The 19,016-nt window shown below is 31.5% G+C and overlaps 1 protein-coding gene across 15 annotated transcripts in view; it reads left to right on the forward strand.

Moving 5' to 3' along the window:
* Window positions 1-19,016, forward strand: part of LOC111054417 (voltage-dependent L-type calcium channel subunit beta-2) — a 312,670-nt gene that overhangs the window by 272,577 nt on the left and 21,077 nt on the right. For 13 of the 15 annotated variants that reach the window (XM_039423719.1, XM_039423721.1, XM_039423732.1 and 10 more), the window contains 2 exons: window positions 13,117-13,233; window positions 16,190-16,309. In XM_039423719.1, coding sequence (XP_039279653.1) covers window positions 13,117-13,233; window positions 16,190-16,309 — 237 coding nt within the window. Of the gene's footprint in view, window positions 1-9,721; window positions 9,754-13,116; window positions 13,234-16,189; window positions 16,310-19,016 lie in introns of all 15 variants that reach the window. The other 2 variants (XM_039423730.1, XM_039423731.1) reach the window with 1 other exon arrangement.

A 19,016-nucleotide genomic window follows, 5' to 3' on the forward strand; every position in this document is an offset into this window, starting at 1 on the left:
ACTTCTACTTGATCCACTTCAACACTACTGGTATCAACATTTTCTGAAATAATGCAATCTCCTTCAACATTATTTACAAAGATCAGTTCTTCATGTGCTTCCACTTGATCCACTTCAACACTACTGGTATTAACATTCTCTGAAATAATGCCACCTCCTTCACCATTATTTACAAAGATCAGTTCTTCATGTGCTTCCACTTGATCCACTTCAACACTACTGGTATAACATTCTCTGAAATAATGCCACCTCCTTCACCATTATTTACAAAGATCAGTTCTTCATGTGCTTCCACTTGATCCACTTCAACACTACTGGTATTAACATTCTCTGAAATAATGCCACCTCCTTCACCATTATTTACAAAGATCAGTTCTTCATGTGCTTCCACTTGATCCACTTCAACACTACTGATATTAACATTCTCTGAAATAATGCCACCTCCTTCAACATTATTTACAAAGATCAGTTCTTCATGTGCTTTCACTTGATCCACTTCAACACTACTGGTATTAACATTTTCTAATCTAATATCATCGAATTTTACCAAACAGCTATTTGACTCCTTCAGCATATTGAAAAGATAGTCAACTTCCTCATCGCCAACATCGCTATCATCTCCGCAATCCATATCCGAAGCCTGGCTCATCCTGAAACAATAGATACAAATTTTTGAAATTATAGGCCAATTTACTCAATAATTGATAGGCTATACATATTGATACTCATACTAGTTTAGGATTTTGTACTTCATATTGTATTTCTATTTTCTACTTCATATATAGCAAATTCTGCTATATAACTTTTACTATATAAAATTGATATATAACTTCTGTTATATAACATTCCTATAAATAACTTTTGCTATACAAAAAAGTAAGTAAGTGTAAACAGACAAATCTAGAGACTCTGTAGAATCACTAAATGTTAGATGTAGCACGTATCTCTATCCACTCTTGATGAATAGCACAATTTTTGCTATATTTAGCAGGATTTGCTACATATAGCGAAGTTATATAGCACTTTTGAAAGTGAAAGATTTTATATAACATTGCTAGATGTTACACAAATCTGCTATATAGCAGGTTTTGGTACATAGTGTAAACCCCAACTTTAGACATAGAGATTCTTCACTTTGTAGCATTGAGAATAACAACTGATGCCTGGCCCATTATCTTAGTAATTGATAATATGTGAAAACTGTATAAAACTCAAAAATAGGATATCAATTTATTGTTATTATCGCCTATTAAGCTCTCATAGTTGAGGAATGAGTAAAATTAGAAAAAACCGTGTTACCGCACTATTGCAGCTTCTACTGCCTCTTTTTTTGCTGCAGTTCAACCACTTATGACTTACCCCAAACTGAAAATCAAAATACTGTAATCCTCAATAATTATTGGAAATCATGAGACATTTCGATATCATTGTGTTTATTTTAATTTATTGATTATCTCATTTAGTTTCTGTAAACAATAAAGGCATAAGAAGGAAATGGTTTCCACTAGCTGAACATGCCAAGTCTATCACAGAAAGTTGATTATCCATCAACGACTCTATTCATGAGAATGAAACTAATCATTTTAATTTTTATAATGTAAGAAATATTTCCATACATACCTTTTATGTGGATAATAATGTTTATAAACAAAAGTTGAAGAAAAATTGAAGAAACTCGCACGTGGCATACAGCACAAACACAACAGCTGAGACAAGTTTGTAGGAACATCAATATGTCATAAGCCACAAGCAGTGGATTAGGACATATTGCTATTTCACTATCAAGATGGCAGTCTATTTACAACATGTTGTAAGCCACAGGCTGTGGGTTATGACATATTGAAGTTTCATTTCTAGTGGATTGTGGGTTAAGACAAACTTGTTTATCGCATTTTTATTCAATATCAATGCATTTTGTGGCTTAAAACAAGTTGCAAACGGTGCGCCTAACCTATACGAATTGTTTGAAACCAAAAACTGAAAATGTCAAAATTGTGGGTTATTACATGTTGCTGTTGCGTGAACGATTGGACCTATGGAAAATGAAACTAATTGAGGGATAAAGGTTTTGGAGATGAAAAAGAGGATTCTACAAAATTGGGATTAACAAGTTAAAACAATAACCTTACATTACAAAATTTGTTATGAAAGAAATGATAATAGTTAATGAAATGTTATATTCAACATTCAATGGAAAAAAGGGCAATAAGAATGATACTATTTGAGATTTTTTCATAATACATCTTCCATTCCACAATTATTATAGATTACATAATTTTTTGAAAAGTTTAACGGTTGAAAGTTTTGAAGGATATAAATGCAAATTTAAATTCGTGATAAATAGCTCAAAATGGTTCATTCCAATCATTTTCAAAAAATTGTAAGACTAATCTTCAATTATTAAACAAGGTGTTTTCCTCTATCTATTATTATTATAAAGCTTTAATATAATAAGATTCAATATTATTAGCCTATAGCTGTCGTTGATAACAGAGTTGTGGCCTGATTACTGCACTGAATTACTCAAGTACAGGGATTATAGGCTTGCATAATAACTAGGGATGGGTATCGATACATCGATGTTTAAAAACATCGATGTTTCAACATCAACATCGATGTTTTTAACATCGATGTTTACTGTTCGATGTTTTTCACTTATCGATGGTTTTACCTAGACATCGGTCATCCGATGTTTTTCCCAACTAAAAAGTAAAAACAATTCTAATTTTTTAATTTGATACAAGTTTTTTTTATTTTTTTGTTTGAAGAGGATTATCTTGAGAGCAATAAGCAATAGTAACAGAATTACAATCATTATCTCTATCATATTTAGTGTAGTATCCTGTTTATTGTTTTTTGTGAATATAGATCACTCTTTGTGAAAGATCTCGCATAAGTTTTGATTTCCTGCAGATTGCTATTTTTATTTTCAATCAGGCTCTCTGTATTTTTATGTGAGACTGTTGGATACTCTTGAAGATTTACATTACTTCTGTGGCCCGTGTCAAGGTTAGATAGTTAGGCCCGGTTGCACAACAGCCGGTTGAATTTTAACCATGATTAATTTCACGAGAGCCAATCAGAGAAGGCGTTTTTGAAAAGACTGCTTCTCTGATTGGTTATCCTGGAATTAATCACGGTTAAAATTTAACCGGCTGTTGTGCAACCGGCACTAAGTTATTTAGAATTGAATAAGAGGTCGGATTCTTCGTTTCTTAGGAAGAAAGAGGTTTTTCTTACTACAATTATTTCCTCAACATGTGCCTAACACTAATTAATCTAGCTCTGGAAAAGAGGTCCTCGTATTGTAAGGAGTGCAGATATCCATATAAAAAAAACTTAATCCATTTTCATTTCCTAAAAAATCTATCAGGTATTGAATGAATACGATAAGAGTATCAATGATTGCTAAAATTAGCTTAGGGTGAAATTTCAAGACCGAATCCTACAGGATATCCCGAGAGGTTTCAGACTAAACCATGAAGATGACAAATCTTGTGAACTAGAGTTGATGTATCTTTCTAGTCACAACCTGACTTCATTTATTCGAAAGACTGTTACTTGAATACCACAAGTCCAAAATTGCTGTGATTCCAGTTAGTAACTGTTGAAATATTGGAACAATATCTCCAGATAAAATTGTAGTCACTTTAAAAGCTCTTTTTGTTCTCTACAATCTGAGATCAGGTATAGCGATCTATCTCATATTCCAGGTACACCTGACAACAATGCTCCTTGTATTGTGAAAAACACCTCATTTTCAGCTTCAAGCATCATCATCAACTACATTGTCCTCACATTGATATTTCGCACAACGACATAAGCTCTTGAGATTATGTTCTATGAGAATCACCCGTAAGATACACTTCATTTCAGTATTTCCTAGTAGAGAGGCGCGCTTAAGGACACCTCAAGGATCAAAATTTCAAACACATAACTTTTAACACAATGCTCAGATTTCATCGTACTACACTTCATCCTTCTCGGTTCGTCACGGCGGTTCAAAATCATGCATAATAAGTCAAATTCGGTCGAAAAATGGAAAATTTATTGTTGAGTGTACTTAAGCCCATATTCCAATACACAGAAAATGACCAATTTCTATATTCAAAGTTGCATGTCTTGTGAAATACTTCTGATAAAATTTCCAAATCTAGTGAGAATGTGAAAATTGTCCCCCTCTACCCACTCCAATAAATAATACTTTCGATTCCAAAACAATTTGGAAGTTAAGATTTTAAAAATGGCGATTTCAGTTTATACATTTTTTTCGTAATTTTGCTGTTGATCAAGAGTTTCTAAAACGAGTCTGATACATCATAGAAACTTACGATTGATTACAAATAGTAAATAAATTCATCCTCTACGAGCTCAGTTGTCTAAAATCCATCTTGAATCACTTTTCGCTATCATAGAACTGCCAAAACCGTTAATATGAGAAAAATATCTAAAATTTCCGGATTTTTTTCAACAATCAAATCTCACTTTACGAACATATTTTCTCATGAATTGTTCACAGCAGATGAAATAGAAAATTCTATTGTACATTTCAAGATCATGTAATAATTTTTATAATAAGGGGTTACCGAGATACATAGTTTTGAATATAGAAATTGGCCATTTCTTATGTATGGAATATGAATAAGTACCTATACTCAACAATAAATTATCTATTTTTTGACCGAATTTGACTGTTGATGCATGATTTTGAACCGCCTTGGCGAGCCAAGAAGAATGAAGTGTAGTACGATGGAATCTGAGCATTGTGTCAAAAGTAAATTATAAGTGTTTGAAATTTTGATCCTTGAGGTGTCCTTAAGCGTGCCTCTACTAGGAAATACTGAAATTAAGTGCATCTAACGGGTGATTCTTACCCATGAACTTATGTCATTGTGCGAAATATCAATGTGAGGACAAAGTAGATGGTGATGATGGTTGAAGCTGAAAATTAGGTGTTTTCCACAATACAAGGAGCATTGTTGTCAGGTATACCTGGAAATCTATATGACATAGAGCGCTCTACCTGATCTCAGATTGTATAGCACAAAAATACGCCTAGAGGGATTTTGAAATATACATCTAAATTGTAACAATCGGAAGATATTGTTGATTAAAAACTAAAATTCATCAAAATTGATTTTTTCTTCAAATTTTACTCATTTTTGAAAAATTATAACAAAGTACTCATTGGAGATAGAGAGTTCCGAGTGATCTCATTTTTTTCAGAATTATATAATCTGGGAGAGGTTTGGCAGAAATAGCTGAAAACTGGAAAATGAGCCGAAAATACAAGGTTTTTGGGCTATCTTGTATCTAGCACAAGGAAATCTTGCATGAAGAAATTGGTTCTGGACTTCTCTTATGTACCCAAATAATATATTAAAAAATCAGAACTACAATATAAATTGCAAGCACACCCCCTTTTTTATGTCTATATTGACTGGACTAATAGTATCATCCATAAAACTTAGGGCGATAAACGATGTTTAAAAACATCGATGTTCAAAAACATCAATGTTTACTGTTCGATGTTTTTCACTTATCGATGTTAGGATGAAAAAAACATCGATGTTCAAAACATCGATGTTTTGTCTTTCGATACCCATCCCTAATAATAACGTCAACTTATCGAGCTAGAAATTCCTGAATCTATTGCCTTACATCATGTCTTACACAATCTTCTTATGTCATTAAATATTTTCAACCAAGTCTACGTCACAATTTACTAAGGTTTGCAGTTCCACGTGAAGGTTGAAAATTGCACCCCTAAAAAGTATCAGTAAACATCCTTTTACTTGACGGCAACTCTCGAATTAGTTTCGTCTAAATAAGGCAACTATTGTGTGGGCGGACGTGGAACTGGTGAGCGGATGAGTGATTGTTCGTAGTTTTGCTTGTCATCTTGCGTGGTCACATATATGATATGCTTTCATCGAAACACTTCTTTCATAGCCATATTATATGCTCATGGAAACCAAAAATATAATCTGATCGGCATGAAAAATATTGAATTGGAATGAATTTGGGTCAGGAAAGGGCATAAGTAGTAGCACAAAGTAGGCTATGCGGCGAGGGGTGTAGTGGGGGGAGGGGGAGCGATCAATAAAGGGTGCGGCAACCGTGCTAAGCAAAACACCATGCTGCCACATGTCTCTTGCTTCTTCAACCCTTTCTCATTTTCTCTATTTTCCTACTTTCTCATTCGCTCCCACTCACAAACACGTGTCTCTCTCTCTTCTCTATCATTCCTTATTCAAGCCTATCTCACTTGCTCGCCAGCCCCACTTTTCCTTATCAACAACAAAACAATGCGACGAGCTTTTCAAATCGAATAAAACAATAGCTCAGCGCAGCACAGTAGACTTGGCAGAACGCTGCTCGCAAACCAATGATTACTTATCTGCGTGATATAGGCTACATCAATAGACCTAATTGAATTTGGAAAAATAATCTGTTAATTTGTATAATTTTTCAAGCTGTAGGCTGTACCGTTTATTAAAACAATAAATTTGCCTCGTCGTGTTGCAAGAGATTCATTCACAAGATAGACTTGATTTGTTAATTTGTGTAATAATCTTGTATCCAAATACCATAAATCCTGTAATCCTGTTCGTCCATCATGCCACAGAATACCCAATCATATTTGAGGTACAGTTATATTGTGATACAGTATTCTTTCTTTCTCCGAGCTCGTACAAAAATTGAAACACAAATAGGCCTAGTATGTTGGCGAATTCAATTAATTAAAAATGTATAATACTCTCGTAGATCAGGTTTATCAATCAAGTGTAATTCAAGCTCTCGTTGATACCTATATGTGGATGAAATATGTATTTATGAATTAATTCAAAAACGCAAAAATTGATATTAAAGCTGCGTTTACACCAAAGTTATTAACAAAATATTGATAACTTAATCCTTATAGATTCTATTAGATTGAACGGAGCTTGACAAACACATATGTTCATCATGTGTATGATAAGTTATGTTCAATCTAATAGAATCTATAAGGATTAAGCTATTAACATTTAGTTGATAGCTTTGGTGTAAACGCAGCTTAACAAGTGAAAACAGTCAGAAAAGAACCAAGCCAATATACCAATACGGGAACGCTGATAAACTATAAGTCGTCATTTGAAAAAATAATGAATACAATTTACCTTTTAAGAACAGAGAGACTAGCAATATTGGAAATTATTTTTTCCTACAGTTACCTTGAAAAGTGACCATTCCTGCACTGATTACAGAACGCAAAGAATCACTTTTCCGCTCTAGTGCTCAAAGTATTACTTTCCGTACTCTTAATACTTTGCGTATTATCTTGCAGCCATCCCTATCAGCTTTGGTAATGTCAACACATATGTTCATCATGTGTATGATAAGTTATGTTCAATCTAATAGAATCTATAAGGATTAAGTTATTAACATTTAGTTAATAGCTTTGGTGTAAACGCAGCTTAACAAGTGAGAACAGTCAGAAAAGAACCAAGCCAATATTAGTTGACATTGTTGGCGTGTATTTTGAATGCGAATTTGTTCTATCTATATTTTTTCTGATTTTCAAATAAATAGAAATGAGAACTCATTAAATTATACATTTTGTTTATTATTGATTATTCATAATTCGAAATTATATTTTTTTCATTCATAAATTGATTGGTAGAAAAATTATTTAGAAATTGAGATTTACTCAAAATTATTCAAATTTTCAAATTAATTGGATTACTTTAATTTTTAATTTGAATAAATTTTTGATTATTCATTTTCAATTGGATTATCAAGTTTAAAATAAATTAAACTTTTATTAATAACAAAATTATACAGACAAACATTTGATGGATTTTAGCCATCATTTTACCCATAATCAATCACTTCTTATATTCAATGGTTTAACTGTAGGAAAAATTTGATGTGAAATACTTGCGCAAAGTTCCTCTGCTGCACTTAAGAAACCATTCCGCCCTCGCCTATGGCTCGTGCGTAAACGTTTCTCTCGGTGCAGCAAACTGTCACTTTGCGCACTAGTTGCACAAATAACTATTTCCTGTCACTGTGAGAAGCACACTTAATATTTCAAGTTCTCAAGAATTGGAACATATGACAAACAGTCTACATGAATGGTTCTTCAATCTGAAATTGAAATGATGTAGGATAGCTGATGAGAATAAGCCTGTTGGAAGCAAGAAGAGTCAAAAACTGATATATAGTGATAGAAGAGTTCATCCAACTTGAATTTGAAGATATTTTTGGAAAATCATCTTCAAGTTCTCATTCGTCGTTATCCTAGATATTTCAGCTTTTTTTTACTGTAAAATTTTTATTTTAAAAGTAAACTTTGAAAGTTTAGATTTTGCTGATGATTTTACTAGGTAGTCTATTTGATTAAGAAATAATGAACATTTCGATACCTTTATAAATTATAATCCCATTCATTAATCGCATTCTATTATTTAACTCTTCAAAATCAAATTAATTTTCAATCAACATTTTTTTCCAATGTTTCTATGGTAAACACTAGGATTAAAAAACGTTCTGATCTTCTGATTGAAAAACGAAATGAAAATCATAAAGATGAATAAAAAATACTCTTGGAGAGGTAAATTGATTTTAGAAAAATTTGAAACCTCATAATATAAACAGAAATGATTAGGAAATAATGTATTCATTATACCCGTGATTGAATTGAAATGAACATGAACTATCTAGGTATAATAGAATTTATGTAATAATCTACTACTTAATTGATTAAGTAATAATTCATATATGGTACCGTGATAATTATGAGATAAAAAAAAATTATTAATTATATTCGTTCAATCTATATTTATTATGAATTCATGGTTAATAAATAATACTCATTCAATAATAATAAATCTTAAATCTTACACAAAAAATAATATAAAATGATCATACTTTAGGGACCATCTACCATTTGTGAAAGTATCTAATAAATGTAACAACATTTTTCTATTAATATTGAATATAATATAAAATCGCATTCAAGTAAATAAGATGATTAAGGTGATAAAAAATTCCAACTTCAGCTCCTAAAACTACAATAATCTGATATTATAAATAATATGAATTTAAATCTACACTTAAATATATATTACATTGAGTTATTCCCATAAAAGATGAATTTCAATTATTTGAAATTCCATAAAATACGGTACATGAAGTCAGATAGAAGAAATAATTTCTAAATAGGTAGATATTATGTAGGTATAGTGTGATTGATATTCCTGGTAATAAAACGAATATGAGTTAATCTACCAAAAAAAAATATTTGTGCTCTCTTGATGCTAATATTCGATAAAAAGTCTCTTACTGGATTGAATATCGTTGATAGCTATAACATGTATATTGTCCTAAAGCAAGCAAACCCTCATCCACTCCTTTTTGTTTATGTCCTCCTTTGTATGTGTTAGGCATTAGGCTAATTTCCATGAATGAAGATATTGATAGTTTGATACCACAAAAAAGAATGATTATAAACTGATGGTATGTTTTCTCTCATCATTTTGTGTACTTGTCCTGCTAGCACCGTTCAACCAGCTGTATAATATTTCATTCATAATATATTGTGCACATCACTGTCTGTGTGCGTTTGCTACCATTATTGTTACATATATTTTTCTACACTGTTCATTTATTGTTACTTGTGTCTACTTTTTCTTCTCTTTGTTTACTTATTGACTGTCCTTTGCATGCTGCACTCTAGTGGTGTAACTTATGTCCAAGTACACCTCTCTGGTAAGCTATCACAATTAATATACATTATTACTTTCAATTATTGTCAACTATTTTATTTGTTGAAATGCTAAATTTCCTACTTATCGTATCAATGAGCTACAAAATCAATTTCTACAGTGGCATGTATTGTGAGTTTTAGGCTAAATGCATGAATTATATTTGAAAAACTTTATGAATAAGCTAGGTGCTGTGTAAGACGTAAGAGAACAATAAAAAATACATGATTGTTAACATAAAAATGTCTTGCATGGAGAGAAATTGATCTTTGTAAGCTCAAAGTTATAGAAATGGAATATTACAATTATTATTGGGTGGATATAACTTCCATGCTAAAAATATAATAGAAAGCTGCTATTCTATAAATTTTCTGAATTCAATAAACTGATGTAGCAATATCAAAAAATCAAAAATACTACGTAGTACACAATATCAAAATTGATCATACAATACTTAAGAAACTCAATAATCCAATGATCACTGAATTTTATTACAATTATTCTAATGGAATTATTGGTTCTAATTCAAAGATACCGTACTGAATTCTAAAACTTGTATTCAGAAAATTAGTACCGGTTTTAATGCATCGTATAACTAATTTCTTCTGAGTTATCTGTTCCAGATTTTTAACATACAAAAATCCACTCAGTATAGCGTACAGAATGATCTTGCTTGTTATGATAAACAAATAATTGATTTATCATACACTGAATAGAGAATGAATTAGTTACAATATTCTCAATAGGACACAAATAATGATAAATTTAATAAATCGTTTTTATAAGAATATAATATTTGAATATTAAGAACCTCAATCTTGTTATGAAATGAATTTCATCAGTAGATCCGTTAATAGTGCATAAATTATTAATTGTGAAGAATCTCAACTGGGAAAAACGGAATTGATAGATGAAAAGTTTATATTTATAGGAATTAGTTCCTACAGTAACAATCTATTACTTCAGAACAACTGTTGCTTTTTTATTTGACTTTTTCCTATTCAGTTTATCTAGTAGACCTATTTACTGTATTGTAACTGCATGTTCCTATTGCATGGCATTATATTTTTGCAGCAACTATCTGTCTTCTCATACCATTGAATTGAGTCAATTTAAAGTAGGCCCACTGCAGTCGAATTAATTCAATATTGATGATCAGAATAAATTCCTGGAAAACAATAGATTAGGCATTGATAATATTAAGTAATGATCATATTAATGATTAGATCAAGTCTTGATAAACTGATAAAATAAGAAAAAAACCATTAGGATACTGTATAAAATTTAAGGAAACATTTTCAATGAACGAATATTTTCCTATAAATCATAGATAATCGAAAATCATAGATTCATTTGAAGTCAGTAATATCCAATTATGAAATATCCAAACTATTTTCAATTCCTATTGTATTCAAAACTTTGTCAATCACTTTTTTACTCAATTATGAATGTAAGAGCCTAATAGGTGAGATTCGGTGAGATTCGGTGAGATAGCCTACTCTATTATCCATTACCTGTAGGCCTACTGTTAGGCCTGTCTTTTGGAAGTTTGACTTGAAAAATCATTATTTCCCACCCTATTATTGCTGAATTCAAGCACTAACCATCTTCTTCAAGGAATGTTAGATAAAAAGTGAATAAGTCGATTTTCGATACAGTATTCAACTAATTTCTCTCACTTGAAATAAAAGGATCTTTACTTATATAGCCTATTTGAGTTAGGTAGAGATTTCTAATGTTGACGACTCTGTAAAATAAGTATTTTTTGAAAAAGTGTCTTAAAATAATTCTATCCATCTAATGTTGTATTAAGGTATGATTCAATAGTAAAAACCATTCTCTGATTATACCCTTTTTATTCAAGTTTTGGTCTGAATAAATCTTTTCGAACAAACCGCTCTAACTTACTGGTTTTTATTTTTGCTTCGTTATAGCGGCTATTTCAAAAACTTTAAAAATTCATGAATACAGTAGGCCACCTGAGTGTGGATGTTGCTTGTAGCTCTCATAGAATATTTTTAGAGTATGCATACAATATGAGCTCAAAATGAATAAAAATAGTCAACTCCTCCAACGTAGAGTCAAAATTGATGAATTATTTTAAAAGATTATCCTGAAATAAACTCCTAAAATAGCTCTTATATAAAAATGTGCTAAAATATACAGTTACTGAACTGCTGTTGACAAAACATAGATATAAGCTTATCTCTTGAAAACCTAAATTTTATCACCTTACTTCCTTACTGATTTCACCTTAAATTTGATTCAACTTACTGATGATAAAACTATTGATTGAAAATTTATCTTTTTATAGAAAACGAATCTTTTCTATTATCATTCTATATAATCATTCAAACCCATTTGAAAATCTATATTATCATGCTATATGAATTTTTATATATGCATCTATTATTTATTTGTACAAACACTTATCATTGACATATTTTTGTAGTTAAATGCCATACATATTAAGTATAGAACATACATACTCATAAAACTCATTTGAGTTTGATAGGAGAGTTTATGAAGTAGGTTCGTTATCGTCAATAGCAGGCCTAAAGAAGTACGGTATACGGTAATATAACATGAATTCCTATTTTGTAGTTTGATTGTCATTTTGTCTTTTCCACTGTACAGAAAAAATTTAGACTGTTCTAACATGTTTTCTGTTATTCCTATTCTATTCTCTTAATACAATAATGGCTGAATGAAACATACATTTTTATAAACAATCGAAATAAATCTGTAAACTAATCTCAATCGGCCTATTGTCAGATGCACATATCAGTCAAATTCCAAACATTTAATAATATTAGTAGTAATAAATTAATCGTGGAGTGCAAAAAAGGAGGGAATTTGATCTGAGTTTCGTATCATGAACTTTGAGAAGTGAATCCTGTGAAATATGAAGATATTAGCAAAATCTAAGATACTAAGCTTATCGGTGAATATGTAATAAGTAGATGTGTATAAAAGTTTCATTGTTGCTGTTTTACTAAATGATTTATTAAAACCTGTGAGTTTCTTTATCAAATGTTCCTGTTCTACTCCTAAATGTTTATGCAACAAGACGAATAGTTGAAGGTTCAAAAATAATAATTTATCATGAGATAGGAACCGAGCTAACCGTAACCATGGCTATTTGAAAGCGGTGGCAGTTCAAACTGTAACTTATTATCATGGGCACCCTACTGAACTAAATTTGACACTACAGGTGACTTTTTGACTGATTATCTCAACAACTAAACTATTTTTTCGTTGATCATCTCAATAAACTGCACTATTATTTCGTTGATCATTTCAATAAACTGATCTATCTTTTCTATTCACATGAGTGATAACGGATGGTGTTGTTTTGTAATTGCAGGGCTCAGCAGATTCTAACTACTCGCAGCCGTCATCGGATTTATCTCTGGACGAGGAGAAGGAGACGTTGAGGAGGGAGAAGGAGCGACAGGCACTCAGCCAGCTGGAGAAAGCAAGGGTCAGTCAAATACCCTCCATTTTTTTAATCTCAGATTCTACAATTTTTGGATGACTTCATCCTACTTCAGAGAGGGATGATGCATTTTATTCCCAACAATTCCAACCAATCTATAAACATTTTTTATGTAAACGACTTGATATTTTTGAACCACAGATTTATTTAAACGATTTGAGATACTAGTCTTTACACAATTATTAATCTGGAGGTTGATATAAAAGATAATATGGACAATCTGGAGACAAATGAATATTCTTGACAATATCAACTCTATAAACAGTCTACTACCATCGAATTGAGTTCTGAAAAAGCAATATGTGATGAAGTGTCTATGAAAAGTAAATCGCCACACAGAAACTCTTCAAACTTTAATGAAGATGAGATGATTGGAAGTTGCTGGAAATGAAAAACCTAGTTTCAAGTACACTTTCTGATTATGAAAATAATCATAGAAATATGTGGTCCGTGCACAGGTGATGAGGTGGAGGATTATAATAATTATTATAGAAATGGCATATGGAATTGAAATACATGTATGGATAATATGGAAGTGAAAGCAGACTGTAGTTGTGACATCCCAGACCACTAATACGTTAGAATATGCGTGGAGAAAAGGAGTAGGCTACTGTGCAATTCGCTCATCATTCAAAATTCAACTTTCCTAAATGCTTCAGCTTTTCTGTGATATGTCTCATGATGTGAGGCATTTATTGCATGTTTGTACTTGGGAGGTCAAAAAATGACTTCTTCTATAATAAAATAAATGAACTTTGAGTGAAGCTTGTGCGAATTGGGACTATATCAGTCATTTGAACATTGCCATTCAAAAATTCAGAGAATCTTCATTAATCAAATATGATTGATTGGCTGCTTCTATTACCTTTTGAAATGAGCTCTAGAAATATTATTATGTCCCCATACTCTTCCTTCTCGTTTATTCAATAGAATTTTAAACAATGTTGTTTGGACGGGAAGGGAAACACTGCAGCCTAGAAGAATCCCAGCAACTGTATGCATGCAGGTCTTCAGTTAAGTGTCAACACGTTTTGTATGTATGCACTCGCTCTGTCATACATGTTTACACTGGGCCTGGCAACAAAGTGGTCAAGTCTCCAATGCTCAGTATTGGTTCAGCCCTCATAGTTCAGCACTAAACTTGTGGATTTCATCACCAGAGTAACTCTTGTAATCTACTCTAGCATATTTCTATGTTCAGATTATTCTAAAGTGCATGTATAGGACAGTTCCTACAATGGTCAAGAATGTAAACAAAAATCAGAATATTTTTGAAACATGAATATAAGGAGAATCAGAAGAAGTGGTACCGTACCTATGTCATATTTAATACGAACAAATATGTTATTACTTTTTTATTTATTGGCTAGAGCGTACAATACAATAGTCGGAAAAGAAAAACAGGCTATTGTCCAAAACTTCTATTTCCTAATTTTGTCTCAAATAGTCCAAATATTATGTATCAATCTCGTGCCAATCTAATACATAATTATATTTGATGAACCTGAAACATTGACAATATTTTTTATCTATATTAGATTCCCATTGGCTTGTTCATTAGTTACATAGTTTTGTATTTTTTCTAAACTAATTCCTCATATTTTTCGGTTGAAATGTTATTCAAGTCAGAATAAAAAGCTTAGAGAATCGCAATGAATTACCGAGAACCATAAAAATTATCCATCATCATATTTCCACAAAGTTAATAATCAGACACATAATATGGTGAATTTATTCATTTTTCTAGGTTGAACATAGAAAAATAGGAATTATTTGAATGTATTATAATGTGTTACTCTCTGTTCCATTATTATATCCATAAACAACCAAGATTTAATTACAGGCTATCTGACACCAAGATCTGACACATGATTGTTTAGAGATAAACAACTATGGATTGCAAATAGTAATACTGTGAATATTTATGCTAGCAAAATTTTGATTATTCATTCAATTTATTGATCTCTATGATAATAGTTTTCTTTTGGAGCTTTACAATCATAAAGACTTTATGATCTTATCTTTCTTACAATAATAATATTCTATTGCAACTGCTAGTGAGTTACCAAGATATCCACTGGCAAAGAGTGTATACATGTCTTCATACCCCTCTGTAAATAGAAAAGATTGATCACTATACAGAGAGTTCATGTTTCGTTTTTGTATCCCCATTGCGTTCTGTCTATTGTTGTCTATGAATTTTATGTCAAATTTTATTTAAGGCTGTGCGAAAACTAAAAAAAAAACTTTCTACTGGTGATATTTTAAAAGTTTTTCGATTTTACGATCAAGCTATCAAAATGGAAAACTTCTCTCAGGAAAGCTTTTTTCCGATCATTACTTTTTGAGGTATGAGCGCCTAGAGTTTAAATTTTTGGGACAGATAATTTCAAATTCGGTGAGAGATAAATTCATGAAACTCTAAGCATAAATTCTTCTTAGTATTGTTGATTGAATAAAACAAAAGTTTCCTGAAAATATCAGTTTATAAAAAATATTTTTTGAAAAAATTATTAAATTTACTAAAAACGACCAAAAATAACTTTTAGTTGAGTTATTTTTCGTAAATTGAATAAATTTCTCCAAAATTGATATTTTCAGGAAACTTTTGTTTTATTCCATCAACAAAACCATGAGGAATTTATCCTCAAAATTTCATGGATTTATCTCTAACCGAATTTGAAATAATAATATTTTTTTCCCAAAAATTTAAATTCAAGGCGCTCACATCTCAAAAAGTAATGATTGGAAAGAAAATGTTTTCCTGGAAAAACTTTTTCATTTTGATAGTTTGTTAGTATACAAATCGAAAAACTTTCAAAAACATCACCAGTAGAAAGTTTTTTTAGCCTTCGCACAGCCTTAATCTGGTAAAAACCCTGCTAGTAGAGCTAGCATCTTATTGAATGTTGCCTAGTGAACGATTTGTTATGTTTTTCAGTCGAAGCCGGTGGCGTTTGCAGTGCGCACAAACGTATGCTACGACGGCTCAGTAGATGACGACTCGCCGGTCCACGGCAGTGCCGTCTCATTCGACATTAGAGACTTTCTCCACATCAAGGTAATCCTTTATCAATCAAACTTTTCAACAATCATATTATTATATCATATATATTATATATATTATATTTATTATATATATTATATATATTATATATATTATATTCGAAACATCTTTTTTCCAAATATTGTAAGCTAATAATGTATTGTGATCTAGCCAGTTGCGCATTTTATGCATGTGACATCGGTGTAAGTTCAGCTCAAGAAAGTGTGTTAACCCTTAAGTACTAGCACGGGGTGTTTTCAGACCTCCACAGTGTTGGTGACCGTCGTGAGTTGTCTGCACTGTTGTGCTTTTCAGTACCTTCAAGTTAGCACATTAGCCATCCGTCAAAACAGTTTTGCCAGTTTGCAATCATTGCACTTCGTTCATTAGACTTTTGAAACTATCTGGGGTGCCGCTAGACCCCCACGCCAGTAGAAGTGTTTCATTTTTGTGCATTATTTTATTCACCTCCAGTTATTACTGAAATTGGAAATGTTATTCATTACATATTTTATATTGTTTTCAGTCTGAATGAGGCCACATTTATTTGAAGATTGGATTGATGATGAAAACATTCAAATTTTGAGCCAAAAACAGATAATATTATAATGATATGATTGATAATGATATAATAGAACTATTAGTACTAATGGTTTTATATATAATTGTATAAGGTTATGTTATGATATAGAATAGAATGACTTTCTATCAAGTGGTGAAGTTAAAATATCACGTGACGTGATATAATAATGATAACATGCAAATTCTAGGTGATGGTCAATGTGTATTTTGATCAGCATCAGAAATTAGCATATCAGTACATAGTCAAAATTCCAGTAAATATAGGTGAATAAAATAAATAATATATCTTTAAAATACAAGAATTATTAATAAATTTTATTAGTAAATCTTAATTGTATCTAAGTAAGAATCTTTAGTTCAAAAACGTTTATTATATCATTTTTAATTTTTCTCACAAACTGAAGAAACGCTACATATTTTTATTTCAAATTGGTCAGAGTTTCAAAAGTATTCAGTAAATATTGAAAGTTCTCGTATATCCACTTTCCAATTTTTGTGAAACTATTTGAAACAGTCCAAAGTTTAAGATAACAAACCTTGTTTGAGAAAAATGTGTTTTTTTATGTTTTAAAGAAAAAAATTGAAGGTGTATACCAGACCACCGCGCCAGTACTTCACTTGCATTCGTTTTTTTCTAACCATTCATTAATTATCAGTACATCTTTTTAGTTGGATAAATCATTGCTATATAGTATTTTTATGAATTAGTATTACCGTACTCAAAACAGTTAATATCATACAAAAATGAAAATAAATAGAAGCGCGTCATTTTGAAGTTGACGCTCATCAATTTTATCGATCATACAAAGTCGACTTTTTGACTGAATTGTCGATTTTTCTCTTTGAGGTTAGAATTTTTAATCCATTCTTTTCCTTTGTAGTTTGCTGATTATTTATTTATAGCCTATTTGTTTAATTTTTGAATTTTCCAACATTATGCCTCAAGGTAAATGTATTATGTGAAGTACTACTTTGCTGAAAAACATTATTGTCAAATTTTATCAGTTCTATGCGTGTTATATAATTTAATGTCATACGTAAAAAATATTTGAATTTTTGTTTTTTATTAGAATTAAAACTCAACTAACTCACCGGTATCTCATTCTATAAAAAAAATTATGATAATATTTGTAGAATATAGTTGCTATAATGAGGTCTACGTTATAATGGCAGTGGATAAAGATAGAAAAATATCGATGCCGATTCTCTGAATTAATTAATTATATTTCTACACTGTCAAAAACATAATTGGCATCGTTGTGGACTTAGAAATGGATAGTACCACCAGCTTTGTCGAATGATAGACAAGGATATCAAAACCAAAGTTGATCAAATACTGTCATAACGTGGACCTCACTATATAGTCATGAAAATCCTTCATAAATTGAAAGGATATTTTGTTTATAGGTAGGTATAATTTTAATTTCCATGTTAAATGTTCAGCTCTCTTGAGCTGCATTTACAACAGAGTTGTATTCAGTGGCGTACTCAGAAAAAAAATCGGAGGGGGATCAAAACATTGGAGTAGAAAACACCTAAATTTTGTGGGTGGCGTGGGGGTATAGAATATACTTACTTTTCTACTTACATAGTACAATATAGAAAAAATATGTCATTAGAAGCTAATTTTTGTGGCTGACCTGGCCAAAAAAAATTCTAGTCCAATTTCGGGGGGGGGGGATTCATCCCCATATACCCCCTGGATACGTCACTGGTTGTGTTAACAAAATTAATTAACACCTATCTAAAAAGGTTCTCTGAAAAAGTAATAAATTTATTTTGTAAAAAACAAGTTGTTTTTTCAGATGTAGAAAAAGTAAGTTGTCAATCAATTAATTGTCCAGACAGCGCACAGTGTAATCGGCGTAGACTTGTATAGAGGGAACATCTTGCTGGCAACTGTCTCCAGCGTTGCCCTCAGTGGGGCTAGCACGCACAATACGTCCTCAAAAGTCTTGGGAGGGGGCTAAAAATCACAGAATCAGGCCCAAAATGAAATCTTGGATGGATCATATAGAGGTCAGCAGTGTTTAAAATGACTTCGGACGCTATTTTTTTTTCTAGGAAAGGGGGTAGAAGCAATTGTTTTGGGATGGTGCGTCCACTGGCCTAGGGGGGGGGGGGTCACCCCTGCTTTCTC

Source organism: Nilaparvata lugens, chromosome 3 (assembly GCF_014356525.2).
Source record: "Nilaparvata lugens isolate BPH chromosome 3, ASM1435652v1, whole genome shotgun sequence".
Classification (NCBI taxonomy): Eukaryota; Metazoa; Arthropoda; class Insecta; order Hemiptera; family Delphacidae; genus Nilaparvata; species Nilaparvata lugens.